Source organism: Haemorhous mexicanus, chromosome 15, assembly GCF_027477595.1.
Source record: "Haemorhous mexicanus isolate bHaeMex1 chromosome 15, bHaeMex1.pri, whole genome shotgun sequence".
Lineage (NCBI taxonomy): Eukaryota > Metazoa > Chordata > Aves > Passeriformes > Fringillidae > Haemorhous > Haemorhous mexicanus.
Genome location: NC_082355.1, coordinates 377,241 through 391,801, shown reverse-complemented (window position 1 = coordinate 391,801; position 14,561 = coordinate 377,241). Strand labels below are relative to the sequence as shown.

At 60.0% G+C, this 14,561-nt stretch overlaps 1 protein-coding gene across 1 annotated transcript; it reads left to right on the top strand.

The window, feature by feature from the left end:
- The first annotated feature begins 5,993 nt into the window (after positions 1–5,993).
- POU4F3 (POU class 4 homeobox 3) lies at positions 5,994–7,247 on the top strand. Its single transcript, XM_059860253.1, has 2 exons — positions 5,994–6,113; positions 6,387–7,247. The coding sequence occupies exons 1-2, from the start codon at positions 5,994–5,996 to the stop codon at positions 7,245–7,247; spliced, it is 981 nt and encodes a 326-aa protein (XP_059716236.1).
- Positions 7,248–14,561: the final 7,314 nt, after the last annotated feature.

Here is a 14,561-nt window from a genome sequence, read left to right as displayed (position 1 = left end):
GGCCACAATCCTGCCAGGAGCCCCTGGGAAGGAGGCAGATGTCTTCAGGAGCTATTTGAAGGGAGCAGTCACATGAAGGTACGTTGTTGGAATCTCTTTGTTGTCTCCAGCTGAGGCTGTATGGAATACAGCACAGACTTCTGGAGAGGCTTCCCAAAGGTGACAATCTAATTTTAACTCCGCTCTGGAAACGGGGGACCCAGTTCTGTCCTCTGGAGCAGGTTGTGTAACATGTCTGGGCCTGTACTGATGAGATCACTGCTACAAGGGGCTTTCAAAAGGGAAAAATAAGTCTGTCTGATGTTTCTCTGGAGGTTTTCATATGCTTCCACCACTTTATTCCACGACACAACTGTGATGATCAAAACCTAAATTCGTAAACTAGAGCACTTTCTTTCTCGCCAGGATCATTGCACAGACAATTTCCAGTGGCTGTGAGGTAATCTCAGGTGGGCTGATCCCGGTGGGGTGCTGGCTGCAGGGAGCCAGGCAGGGCTGGGTGGGGGGAGGCCTCATGCCGTGCTGCAGATTCCTCCTTCACCTGGAGCTTCCCTCTTTCTCCCACAAAAACATCCATGTTTTTTCACTACTTTTTCATGGCATCTGGAAAACACATTTTTTGTCAGAAACACCTCTTGGATTTGAAGATCAAAAATACGTTTTACCTGATCAAGAGACCTCACCCCAAACAGAGCCCATGACAGGGGCTGTCAGCACTGGGTGCCTCCAGCTGGGGCAGAGGCGAGTGACCAAGGCCGGAGGGGACCCCGGCAGAAGCAGGAGCAGGAGCAGTGACCCCTGCCAGTACAGCCGGTCCCCCAGCCAGTGGGACAGGAGCCTGCGCCGGCCTCAATTTCCTCAGTGCTCCGCTCATGCCAAAGGCTTTGGGAGTTGGGGAGCCGGGCTCGGCCGGGGCCGGCTCGGCTCTCGCTCAGACCCCGGGGACGGCCCCGAACCACGGGGACAGCCCCGAACCACGGGGACAGCCCCGAACCACGGGGACAGCCCTGGCCTTGGGACAGCCCCGGACCACGGGGACAGCCCCGAACCACGGGGACAGCCCCGGACCCTGGGGGCAGCCCCGGACCGCGGGGGCACCGGCATCGCCCCCAGCCCAGGGCTGTGACTGCTCTGCTGTCATTCATCTCATTTTTGGGAGCCGAATTCCTTCTGTGCCTCGTCTCTCCGAGCCTCGTGGTGTCGCGGGGCGCTGCCGGGGCAGCCTGCGCTCCGTGACGCGCCAGTTAATTATAGCCCGTCCTGCGCCGGCAGCCTTAAAGCACTCCTGCCAGTGATTTATTTAAACACTGATGAATTATACATTTCTTTAGTAATTCATGTGAAAATTATTTGAAGTCAACGCAACATCACGTACCTCTCTCTGTGTGCTCTCTCGTGGTGAAGGCTCTGTCAGCCAACACTTCCACCCGCTCTTCCCTTCAGCTGCTTCACGTGGCTCTGGGTTACCCGCGGGTCGCAGAGCAGTGAGGGGGCTCCTGGAACACTCTCACGTCCCGCTGCTGCTGTCGGCACCCAGAGGAAGCTGTCTCTGACTTTAAGCAGTCTGGGCTGTCCCTGGATGCGGGAGCAGACTGCCCCTTCCCTCTGTCCGTGCTTCCCGGGACACCCCCGGCCAAACCTGCCCGTCCCCGGCCGGAGGAGCCGGTGTGAGGGTGCAGAGGTGCTGCTCCTGGGCAGGGCAGGGCCAGGACTGCTCGTGCTCCCGCACTTGTGGCACCTTTGCTGGGCTGGGAACAAATACCCTTCACTGAGTTAGAGGGTGAGACCTTGGGGGCAGCCCAACGTGCCAGCGTTGTTCTTCTGTCCCCCCCAGGACTTCCCTGAGAACATACAGCTGTTTCACTTGTTGATTAGCAAAAACATTAGGAGACCTACTGTTTCAGGGCATGAATAATTAATGTTTGTTCCTCATTAACTTCTTGTGGCAGAGTCCTGTTAGATGCATTTAGATGTATTTCTAGAATCAGGGGCAAATATAACCAGATGCCTGGCAGCTGAGTGTTCTGTTCCAGCTGTGGAAAGCACTGCCCCATTGCTCCCATCCTGTCTGGCAGGAAGGGGAGAGCTTGTTCTGATCAAGGCTGATGTGTCCTTTATTGCAGTTTTACTTACACTGAATGATACATGTAAAAATTCTGTAATTCATGTACACTACAAGTGAGTAAAGGATGCCACTCCCAAGAGAGTGGCCACCTGTTTTCCTGGGATCTCAAATCAAAACCTTGCTTCCTGAAAAATTCAAAACTAAGTTGTTGAACTTTCCACCTGCTGCTGCTGCTGGACAAGGCTGCTTGTCCTGCCCCCATCACCCAGCACGGCAGAGCTGCAGCACAGCTTCAGCACTTCTTGTGCTCTAATGTGGCCACAATGCTCTGCTAATGCCAAAGGCTTTGGGGTTTGTTTTGGGATTCACACCCACAAACACCCACTCAGCCCCTGGAGCCACCTGTGCCACCTCCTGAGGCCAAGGACGTGCCCAAGGCTTTGCTTGACAAGAGCCCCTCTGCAGCCAGCAAAGCTCTGCTTGGATGTAGTTACAGAGGAGGAGAGAAAGCGCTTCTAGCTTAGTCTGAAGCAATGCTCAGGCCCCAGCTGCTCCCCCTTGCCTCTCCTCGGAAGGCAGTTCAGCAGCTGTCCCAATGCTCAGTCCCTCTGGGGCTCTCTCTGGTGGTCTCTGTGGCGTGGCCCTCCCTGTGCAGACCTGCAAGTGCTCCCTGTCTGCAGAGGAAGCCCACCCTTGCTGTGATGCCACTGGCAGCTGCGCTCTTTGAAGCACTTTCCATCCCATCCCCACCTGCATTAAAAACTTCCCAGGGCGATGGGGTTCCTGCCCTGGTCCCTCCCTTTAACCCTCCAAATTCTGCAAAACTCCCTTGGAGGCCCCACGGTTCTACCCAAGGCACAGTCCAACCTCCAGCTGCTCTCCCTAAGCCCATTCTTGCACACCTGCAGTGGAACTGGCTCCAGACAGGAAGGGCTCTGGAGGACACCCTGCAGAGCCAGAGCAGTCCCAGTGCCAGGCCCTTTCCTCTGGAGCCCGACACCTCCTCAGCCACAGGCAGCTCCTGTAACTTAGCAACTTTTTCTTTGCTCTGTTAAGGTGGGTTCTTCAATCTCCTTAATGAATAAGAGAATCAGGCCAGGTAATTGATGCTTGGCCATTTAGCTGATGAATAATTGACTGTCTGGGTAACCCGAGATTCTTCCTCGATCAGATTGTGCAGTGGAACAACTGCATCATGCGAGGTGCAGCATGGCTCCCAGCTGTGGGTGCTGGAAATGGGCTGTGCAGGCTCAGGCTCCAGAGGAACCTCCCACAGTCAGCTCCAGTCCTCTTCCTCCACATGGACCAGGCACGTGAGCTCCAGCAGTGGGCCCATGGAACCTCCTGAGGTTCAGCAAAGCCCAGGGATGATCCCTTCCAACCCAAACCGTCCTCTGAGTCTGTGATTTTGGTAACTGCCTGCATTTTAGCAACAGAAGTTATTTTATCACACAAACCTTGACTCAGGTCTGGAAGCAGGATTTCTTTTCCAGATCCACAGTGAAGACAAGCACAAGGGCAGGACAATCAGACCTGGCCAGGCCTCGAGGGGAGCTGGGGAGGGGAGCAAAGCCCCCAAAGCAGGAGCAGAAGGGGAGAAGGTGCTGTGTGAGCAGGTGCAGGGAGCTGTCCCTGGGTGTGCTTTAGCTGCCCCCAGGCAGACACTGCAGCGGCCTCCAGGGGAGCCAGGCGTGCAGGACATCCTGTGGCTTTTCTGAGCATTTAAAGATTCAAGTCCTGTCAGCTTTGTGACTGTAACTCACCGTGCTGCCCCCAGCCTGTGGCAGAGAGGGTACCAGCATGAATTGTGGATTAAATAACTTATGGTTTTATTTCAAACTTCCCAGGAAACTTTCACAAACTTTCACAGGACATCACTCCTGTGTAAGCATGTACTGCATATTTTTTAAACTGCATGGAGTTCATACAATGAAACCTAGAGCCTATTGTCACCCCTCTATGATGAGCTTTGAATTAAAATCTAAATAAGAACAAAATATTTTGATGTATTAGGAAAATTGATAACAATCCATGAACTGTGACAAAGGATAAAATAGCACATGCTTTTAATCTGACTTTTGCCTTCAGATTTCCAATGAGTCACCAGCAATGTTTCATCAGAGTATGGGTTTGGGTTTTTTCTTCCAGAAACTTCATTAATTATTTACCAGTAGGTGAATGATCTCTGAAATCTATTGCAGTGACACCTCTGAGTCTGCAGACAGTTTCTGATGGCAAACCATCTGGGCTCCTTTAACTTGTTATTGTTTATCCTTTGGACTCCTCTCCCCCGGCTGTAAGGTGTAACGGCAGCAGACAGGGCCAGGAGCATCAATATTTTACAGCATTAATTAAAGGGAGCTCAGCAGCTGCATTGCCCAGCCCGGCTGCCTGTGGGAGGGGAGGGGAGGACCGCGCTTACGGCGGGTGGCCAGGAGAGCTGTCCTGGGACGGGCTGGGAGAGGGACCCCTAAGCTGTGAGAGCGGCCCCGAGCCCCGCGCTGGGGTCGCACAGGTGATGCTCGGTGTGGCAGCGACAGCGGGACCGGCAGGAGGAGCGTGCGGGGTGCCCGGCAGCTTCTCCTCCCTCGGGAGGGAATGAAGCAACAGCAGAGAGACGGAGAAAGCTGCCAGTCTTGTGCGAGCACCCTCGGAGCCGGGGCCGGGGAGTCGGGCTCTGCATCCGCCCTTCGCATCTTCTAGTTCACCGGCGTTAAGAGACAGCACTAAACAAAGGGAGGGTTAAAGCCAAAACAAAACAGAGGCCTGAAATTTATCCCTTTATTAATTACTTCCAGCAAGCAGGGCCGCCTTTAAAGCGGTGCCACTTCAGATAAAACTTTCATGCAGCTATTTAGGGCCTCTGAAATATAAATGATTTCCTTTAAATGTTTTATCATAAATCAGGGCAGGCAGCTTCGCCACAACGCGCCGGTTCCCCCCGGTGGTTGGGAGCTGCTAGCCCGGCCCGGCCCGGCGGCGGACCCCGGGCGGGACGGAACAGGACGGAACAGGACGGAGCAGGACGGGAGCGGGCGCGGGAGCGGCGCGGGGCGGGAGCAGCACGGCCCCGCTGCCGGCGCTGTCCGCGGTGCTGCGCCCCGCGCTCCCGTCCCGCCGCAGCCGCTCCCCGCCCGGCCGGGCCGAGCCGCGGCAGGAGCCCCTTCCAACCCGAGCCGTCCTTGGTCCTGCTGGCCGATCTGGGCTCGGTGCGTGTTTCCAAAGGAACCCGTTTCACCGCAGCAGCACCGCTTCTTTTCTCTGCCCACGATCAGTCAGTACGTTTGTCAGAAACCAGACGGCAGCTCCTTCGGCTCTTGGTGCGTATTACCGAGGCTCGTAAGACTTGGAAACTTCAAATCTCGGAGTAGGTTTTATTTTTGCTTAAGAGCTTCGAATTTTGCAAAATATTTGCATCTCTGGTGCCTCAAAGTACAGTAATGTCTAAAGATGTGTGAAGATTGAGAGAGCAAAAATGGAAGGACCGCCAGCGGTAGAACAATGACAACTTCAGAGCCGCTTTCCCGGGGCTGGGTGTGGGGACGGCGGCTCCTCTGCTCCAAAGGTCAGCCCGCGGGTTTAGCCCACGGAGAAACGCCCGCTCCTCCCCTCTTCCCCCGGGACCTGCCGGCCGAGGGAAGAGCGGGATCCCAGCGGGAGTGGCCCGGGGGCTGCGAGTCGCTCCCGGCCCCGGGCGGGGGCTGAGGGCGGCGGGGCCCGGGGTACCGGAGGGTCTCGCCGCCCGTGCCCTGCCGGTCGTGCCCGGGCGCATCACGCGTGCGCGGCCCGTGTAAGATGAGTGCGGGAGCGCGGGCGGGGCGGGCGCCGGCGGAGCTCTGCCATCGAACACCGCTCGCTCGGGCAGTGCCGAGGGCAGACACAGCCCCGCGCCCATGCCCGGGGCCTGCCGCCCGCGGGCCGCGCCGAGATGATGGCCATGGACGCCAAGCAGCCCTTCGCCGTGCCCGCCGCCCTCCAGGAGCCCAAGTTCCCCAGCCTGCACGCCGGCAGCGAGGCGATGCGCAGAGTTTGCCTCCCGGCCCCGCAGGTACGTGGATGCAGCGCAATTCCCGCTCTGAGCCACATTTTCTGACAGGCACCGGGTTAATGTTTTTTTCATGTCGGCAGCACCACCGCGCGTCCCGGCTCCGCGCCCCCCCCGCGCCTGCCCCTGATCCGCGCGATGCGGAGCGGGGCCGCTGTCTTCCTATTAATTTTTATGACCTGAGCTCCGGGGAGGACCCGCGGTGCCGGGGCCGGTTTTTCAGGCGGAGATGACAGAATTCCCCACTGACCTCGCCATGCGTGCTCTTGCTCGCAGCTGCAGGGCAATATATTCGGGAGCTTCGATGAGAGCCTGCTGGCCCGCGCCGAGGCGCTGGCGGCCGCGGACATCGCCCCCCACGCCAAGGGCCACCACCTGCACCCTCACTTCAAGCCGGACGCCGCCTTCCACGCCATGAGCGGCGTCCCCTGCGCCGCCGCCGCCCTCCCGCACCCCGCCGCCCTCGCCACCCACCCGCATCCGCTCCCGCACCCGGCGCTGGACGGCGGCGACCTGCTGGAGCACCTCTCGCCGTCGCTGGCCGTGGCGGGGCTGGCCGAGCCCCCCGCGCTGCCCGCCCCTCTGCCGCCGCCGCCCCTGCCCGCCGCCGCCGCGGGACCCCTGCCCATGCCCGTGGGTGCCCCGGGGGCTCCCGCGCCCTCCGCGGACCCGCGGGAGCTGGAGGCGTTCGCCGAGCGGTTCAAGCAGCGGCGGGTGCGGCTGGGGGTCACCCAGGCCGACGTGGGGGCGGCGCTGGCGGCGCTGAAGCTGCCGGGCGTGGGCTCGCTCAGCCAGAGCACGATCTGCCGCTTCGAGTCGCTGACGCTGTCGCACAACAACATGACGGCGCTGCGGCCGGTGCTCCAGGCCTGGCTGGAGGGCGCCGAGGCCGCCCGGCGCGCCCGCCCCGCCGGCCCCGACCCGCCGCCCGGCGCCGAGCGCAAGCGCCGGCGGACCTCGATCGCCGCGCCCGAGCGGCGCTCGCTGGAGGCGTATTTCGCGCTGCAGCCTCGGCCCTCGGCCGAGAAGATCGCTGCCATCGCCGAGAAGCTGGACCTCAAGAAGAACGTGGTGCGCGTCTGGTTCTGCAACCAGCGCCAGAAGCAGAAGCGCATGAAGTACTCGGCGGTGCACTGACGGCCCCGGCCCGACCGCCCCGGCGGCGCGGCCCCTAGAGCCCGGGACGGGATGGGACATGACGGGACGGGACGGGAGGGGACGGGACGGGACGGACCGCCCTGAGCGCCCCCCGGCCAGGCCCGGCCCGCCCCGCCGAGCCAGGCCGGGACAGAAACCCGGCGGGGCGCGGAGCCGGGGGGCGAAGCGGCGCGGCCGGCATTCCGCGAGTCCCCGAACTGCTTGGGCGGCGGGCGAGGCCTCCGGGGCGCGCCCCGGGCAGAGCCGCTCCCACCGCGCCCGCCGTCCTGCCCCGTCCCGCCGCGGCGAGCGAGCCCCGCGCCCCGCTCCCTAATAAAGCTTTATTTTTCAACCCGCCGGGACGTGTCGTTCCTCGCCGCCCCGCGCAGCAGTGCCAACGGGAAAACCCGAAATAACCTGCCAGAGCGATCGCACCCTCAATAAACGCCCCTCAGCGGGGCGACGCCCCGGGACACGGGACCGGGCTTCGCCCCGCCGGGCCCCGCGCCGCCGCCGGCCCCGGGGAAACGGAAACGTCCCCCCGCCAAAACCGATGCCGGGTTCGCTTCTGAATGTGTTCAGGAGGGGGAAAGGGCTTTTATTTGCGATTCCCAGAAGCACCTTAACGATTAAAGATTAATGTTCGAAGCGTGAGCTTCCTCTGGATATTCCACTTTAGCATTTCAATGAGTGACAAACATCGAACTTGAGAAGTGGGTCTCATCCTCCTCCCCCGTCAGAAGACGATCTCACGAATTCACCTTTTCCTCGCGGGTAACTCTCTTCCTCGCATCGCGTTTTCCCGATCATCCTCAGTGATTTTTCCCCAGTCAAATGTCCTTTAACAAAAAAGCCCTTATGCCATTACATTGCATTGTGGGCTCTGAAAATTTAGAATAAGGGCGACGCAATATTAATTGCCTCCCGCACTATAAAGAAGGCAACTCCGACGGCATCTTCCCCCGCAGCTGCGGGCTCCAGGCCCGTGTTTTTACACGTAAGATGTGCCTTTATCGCTTCCCTCGCTCTCGTGCGTGTCTGGGAGCTGCCCCCGCCTTGCCCCGGCTGGGGACTGGCCCCGCGGCCGTGGGGGCGCCGGAGGAGCGGGCACGGCCGCGCCGGGCCGGGGGTCGGCGGCGGGAGCGGGGCCGGGAGCCTTTCCTGGCACGGGGATGGAGATCCAGCCCAGATGCAGGCGGTGCCACTGCCCGGGGCACCGCAGCCTCACGCCTTTTTTGTTGCAGCAGAAATAACCTCGAGCGCTGCTCTCGGACGGGATCAGCGTCCCCCCGGGCGGGTTAAACCCAGTCTGAGCCTCGCTGAGCCCCGCTCCTAGCCGGCAGTGCAGAACACCCTCACGGCCGCCACCTCTGTCCCTGCTCACCTGCAGAGGGGACATCGGACCGGGCTTGTTCCTGCACTGGCAAAGGGATGGCCACTGTCTCTCTTGCGGCTCTTCTTGTGCTGCCCAGCTCTGTGGGTTTGGACGTTTCCGAGTTTGTCCCTTTTGCACAGCTCTGGAGAGTGCCTTAACGATGTAAAACAAACCCAAAACGAACTTTCCCAAACCCGCAGCTACTGTCCCACAAAGCAGCTCCTCTGAGCTCCTCATCACCTCCCACAGGTTCACCAGGGACACCTTAAGCCCCTTGACCTTTTAGCTCACCCTCCCTCCCTCCCGGCTCCTTTTCTCCCGGCAGTGCTCTGGTCGGGGGACTCTGCCCAGATTTCACAGACAGGACCTGATCCCTTCGTTTGACATTTTCTTTGGAGGTCAGGTGCGTCCTGGCTGGTCATCACTGGTGCCTTAGTCTGTCCCTGGGTTTGGCTCCCAAAGCTCTGGTGCTCTGGGGTAAACCCAGTGTGACACAGGAAGCTCATCTAATCTTCCTGGAGCTGGGGATGAACTTCTCTCAGCCTCGGAACCGGTATTTAAAGCTGAAGAGGCACAAAGAAGCTGCCCACATTTTCCCTCAGGATAACGAGCAGTGCCCCGGAGCCAGCACGCATGGCCAGCAGGCGATGGGAGGCAGGAAGGAGCCAGTGCTCGAAATTCCGGGTTTGTGAGAAGCTGCCACCACATCACAGCCCCCCACTCCCTGCTGCCCCATCTCTTTCTCCAGGTGCCTGGAGATCAGGACTTACAATTTTCTTGGGGCTGGGGCTCCTTGTCCTGGGCAGTAGGTCTGTGGGATCCACCTGGGACACTTGATTCTTCAAAATACACCCCATGCACAAACCCACCTCCCCCAGGTGAAATGAAAAATGCCGGTGAAATTTGCTGAGAACGGGAATTCCCTTTCAGTGACAGCCCAGATAAAGGGGAAAGGGAAACCTGCTAAAATAGGAAATACCCAGTACACACGTGAGAGACTCAGCAGGCAAACTCCCTGTCTATGGTTTCTGAACCACTAACAATTGATTTATTATTTTTTCCCCATTCCATGCTTGTTCCTTAATATCCTGCTCTCTGTCTCCCAGGACCTGTGCTCAGGAGATGAAAGCACAGAAAACCAAACAAGCCATTGGCGCTGCTCACTCAATTGATTTTTACACAAAATTTGCCTTCATGCACAAAGGCTGGAAAAATGATCCCATTAATAATGAATAACAAAAACAAATGCAGGGAGGAAATCAATAGCAGCACATCTGATAACACGAGGGGGCCGGGGGGATCTCCTAGATGTACAAAAGCATGTGTGAGGAGGAGGGGGACAGAGAGGAGGGAGGGCTCAGGGGCTTGGGGGGCTCGGGAGCAAGGCAGCAGGTGCTGTGGGGCAGGTGGGAATGGCAGATGGCCTGGCAGGAGCGTGTGTGTGTGTGTCTGTGTGTCTGTGTGTGTGTGTGTGTGTCTGTGTGTGTGTGTGTCTGTGTGTCTGTGTGTGTCTGTGTGTCTGTGTGTGTGTCTGTGTGTGTGTGTGTGTGTCTGTGTGTGTGTGTGTGTGTCTGTGTGTGTGTGTCTGTGTGTGTGTGTCTGTGTGTGTCTGTCTGTGTGTGTGTCTGTGTGTCTGTGTGTGTGTGTGTGTGTCTGTGTGTGTGTGTGTCTGTGTGTCTGTGTGTGTCTGTGTGTCTGTGTGTGTCTGTGTGTCTGTGTGTCTGTGTGTGTCTGTGTGTGTCTGTGTGTCTGTGTGTGTCTGTGTGTGTGTCTGTGTGTGTGTCTGTGTGTCTGGGTGTCTGTCTGTGTGTCTGTGTGTCTGTGTGTGTCTGTGTGTCTGTGAGCACATGCGTGTGCGTGCGTGCGAGTGGGTGTCTGCATGTCCCCATCAGCCACCAATGTCCTGTGGGAGCAGCAGGACCTGCTGAGGGTCCTGGCTTGGCGTAGAGCCAAGCCCATGCTCATGATGGCCCAAGAAGCAGCCACTGGCAAGGAGAGCTGGAGCTGCAGCCATGCTGCTTTCCCAGAGAAAACTGGTTTTCAGTCACAGAATTCCAAACTTCCAGTCTGCTTTTCCTTCACACATTCTGCCCTCTGTTTTTCCCTTCTCCTGAGTTTTCAAGGACCTTTGTCCTCCCAAGGAGACATATTCAGTTTGAGAAGAAAAATGTTCCTTAGGACAGCAGTTTCTGCTGCTGCCCAGGCATTGCTCCAGGCCCTGGACTGGGAGCTGTGGTCCCCACGGTCTGCAGCTGGGAGAGCTGGGTCTCTGGGACGAGAGAGCAGCAGGGTGCTGGGGCCAGAGCACCAGGACCAGCCCCTGGCACTGCCTGCCCCCGGCAGTGCTGCCCGAGCCCAGTGTGGGTCATCGCTTGTAAGTGTTGGAGGAGGGAGATCTCTGTCCGTTTGCTCTGGACAGCTGGGAGGGGAGCCAAGGCCTTCCATCAGAGCTCAGCATTCAGAGCTCAGTGAGGGAAGTGAATAACTCAGTCCCTTCTTGAGTGGAGAGCTTTCTGGTTTCAGTGGAATCATCTTGGTGCAGTTCCCCGTATCCTTGTGCTTGGCGTGGATGCTCCCGCCAGGCAGGCGAGCTGCTTTGGGGTCAGCCCAGGCAAAAGCCACTGGAGGAGTGGCGCGGTGGTGGCGCAGGCAGCCCTGTCCCCTGCCAGCGGGGCATGTGTGCCAGTCATGTAGGATTAGTGGCTCCATGCTGCAGTCAGGTTGGACGCCACGTGCAGGCACGTTAACATGGAAAACACATTAGCCCCCGCCGAGGAAACCTGAGCAAATTGGCCATGAGATGAGGCATCCTGGGATTTCACACCGATGCCATTCCTGAGGCAGGACAGCAGAGGCCTGAGGAGCGGGCTGGCTCAGGCTCGCAGCAGTCCCAGGCAGCCACAGGAGCGCCGGATGGGAGCAGCCCCCGGGAATGGCACGGAGCCGTCACCTGCCGCAGCGCCAGGGCCCTCGGGACCCTGCGAGCCCCCCGGCCTGCCGCGGGAACGGGAGCGAGAGCGCGTCTGGCCCGCAGCTCGGAGCCAGCGTCTGCCCTGAGCCTCATGCAGTATTAACCCCGAGCCGAGCGCGCCGGTCTCTCGGGGGAGGAGGCGCGTTCGCAGCGCGGCGAGGATGCGAGCATGATGTCCTTCCCCTGCCGCGCTGTCACGCGCGGCCAGCACAACCCCCGCGTGTCCCTCGGAGAGGGGACACGGAGCCCCGGCTGTCCCCTCAGCCCACCCTGCGCCGCTCCCGGCGGCCGCCCGCCCCTGCTGCGGGGCCACGCCGCTGCGGGGCCGCACGGGGCGGCTCCGGGGAGCCCGGCCAGCCCCGCCCGGACCGGGGGAGCTCAGAGCTCCGGGGGTCGGAGCTCCCGCAGCCCGGAGGAGAAGCCCTCGGCAGGACGGGCTGGATGAGGGCGCTCGGGAGGACCAGAACTCGTGGTCAGGAGACGGAGAAGAGCCTGGCATGAGAAGGGAAGAGAGCACGGCATCTCGAAGCTCGTGGGAAGCCCCCGCCTGCTCCGGCCAGGAGCCCCAGCCTGCGCCCCAGCCGCCGGACCGAGCTGCTCGGCTCAGCCGAGGGACTCGGCTCTCAGCCCGTCCCGTGTCCTGCCCCGTGTCCCGTCCCGTGTCCCGTTCCGTAGCCCGTCCCAGGCAGTCCCGACCCGTGTCCCTTCCCGTGTCCCGTCCCGTGTCCCGTCCCGTGTCCCGTTCCGTAGCCCGTCCCCGGCAGGCCCGACCCGTGTCCCGTTCCGTGTCCCTTCCCGTGTCCCGTTCCGTGTCCCTGCCCGTGTCCCGTCCCGTGTCCCTTCCCGTGTCCCGTCCCGTGTCCCGTCCCGTGTCCCGTTCCGTAGCCCATCCCGGGCCGGCGCGGGGCCGGCGCGGCCGCGGCAGCGGCGCGGAGAGCGCGGGAGAGCGGCAGCACCCGGGCACATCAATATTTCATAAAATGCCAGCAGCAACAGAGGGAGAGAGGGACCGGGAGCAGAGCAGAATATCACAGAGCTTTTTAGTGGTCTTTTTCTATTAGTGTCAGCTCTGCGGCTGGTTTCAGACAGGAGAACTTTCCCCGGATGCTCCCAGAATTTCAGGGTGTGGCCCAGCGCCCTCCTGGCCAGGCTCTGCTCCCAGCTCTGCCGTGGCTGATGCAGTCACAGGACTCCGATGCTTCCAGAAGACTCGCAGGGCCAGTGGCACCGTCCCCACTGGCCAAGGAGCCTCAAGAGGTGATGTGCTGTCGGCAGCCGGGCTGGGCACTCCTCTGCTGGGCTCTTTGCAGCCATCACCTCCAACGAGCTCGTTTGGGCTGACCCCTGCTCTGGCTGACTCGGGGCACCTCCCAGACCTCCCGCCCGTCTGCTGCTCTTACCATGGCTGAGCCTGTGCAGGAGGGAACCTGCAGGCTCCATATGTAGAGAAAAAGGAGATGTTTTAATGTAAATACAGGGAAAGCCTGGGACCAGACCAGGATGCTCCATGCCCAGAGCCTGGGTGCAGCACACCGAGCCATGCGGTGCCGTGCCCACAGACAGGGGGGTGCCCTGTTAAATTTCAGTAATGCCCAGACCCAAGGCCCAGATGATGCCTCACGTGGCCTCAGAACGGGCCAGCCCAGCTCCAAGGCCAAGCAGGGGCACAGCAGCCATGGTCTCCAAGGTCCCCGTGGCTGGAGGGGATGGGGGGACCCCCAATGGCTTCAGCCCCAGCCCCAGCAGTGAACTGTGAGGCCGAGGGGGCTGGGAAAGCAGGGGCACCTCGGTGCCAGCAGGAGCCTCCCCCACTGCCGCCCCCAGCACGGGGGGATCTGGGGCTCTCCCCGGCAGATGCTGGCACCACAGCAGCCCAGAGGCCCTGCAGACAGCCCAGGGCAAAATTTTTAATTTGTCATCACACTTCAACCTGAGATCTGAAAAAATTAAAAAAGAATGGCAGGATGTTGGCGTCTCCGAGACGACACAACCCCACGGTTGTTGCAGCTCCATGGCAGGGGCCAGCACCAGCAGTGGGAGCCCACAGCAGCTCAGGGGCTGCCACACTGAGCCAGAGGGAACCTTGGTGCAGAAAGCAGCCCGTGGCACAGAGCTGCAATGAGGATGAAGAAGGCCACTCACCCTGGACCGAGAAAGCACAAGAACATGGGCAGGTTTGAGAGGGAACATCCACCCTGGGGGGTTTTAGGACTCCTTCCCATATGCCTGGCAGAGAAGTCAGACAGTGTCACAAAAAGCCTTTTAAAAACTACAGAGATCCAAATGCTTGAGAAGATTCCTGGTTTAAAACCTCCCTGGGAACAATTTCTGGGGCAGCAGCAGCAGCAGTGGCAGCAGCACAGCAGCTCTGTGCTGGTATCTCGTGCAGCACAGCCAGCAGCTTCCAGCCAGGGGACAAAGGCTCTGGGGAGGACTGGCAGCACGGACAGGGGAGCCAGGGCTGCAGCGAGGTCCCAGCTGCAGACTTCTCTGGAAAACCTGGATACCCACAGCCACTCCATTTGCAGAATTCCATCTGCAGATCCACTGGCTCTGCAGTGGGAGTGGGTTTGGGATTCCCCCAGAGAGATTTGCCCTGGCTCCAGTGCTTGCCACAGCCCCGTTCCCCAAGGAGCATGGCCAGCAATACCCTCCCAGCTCCAGGAGCAGTGCCACAGCTTCCTGAGGGGATGAACAGAGCCTCTGGTCAGTCCCCTGGCACCTGCACCCCAGGGCCCACTGGGAGTCAGGGAGGGTGTCCAGGCAAACAGCGAGTTGAGCCTCTGGAATTCTTGGTTTCAATGAAATCCAGGGAAGTGCGTATCAATCACAGTAAATTGTTCTGCTGCCAAGAGCCACGTCCTGCAGCACAGGGAGCTGCCAGCAGATTCGTCAAAGTGACTCGTGTTTTGCAGCTCAGCGTTAACGACCTGCTCCTGAAGGAGCTGCAGCCCGACAGTTCCTGACT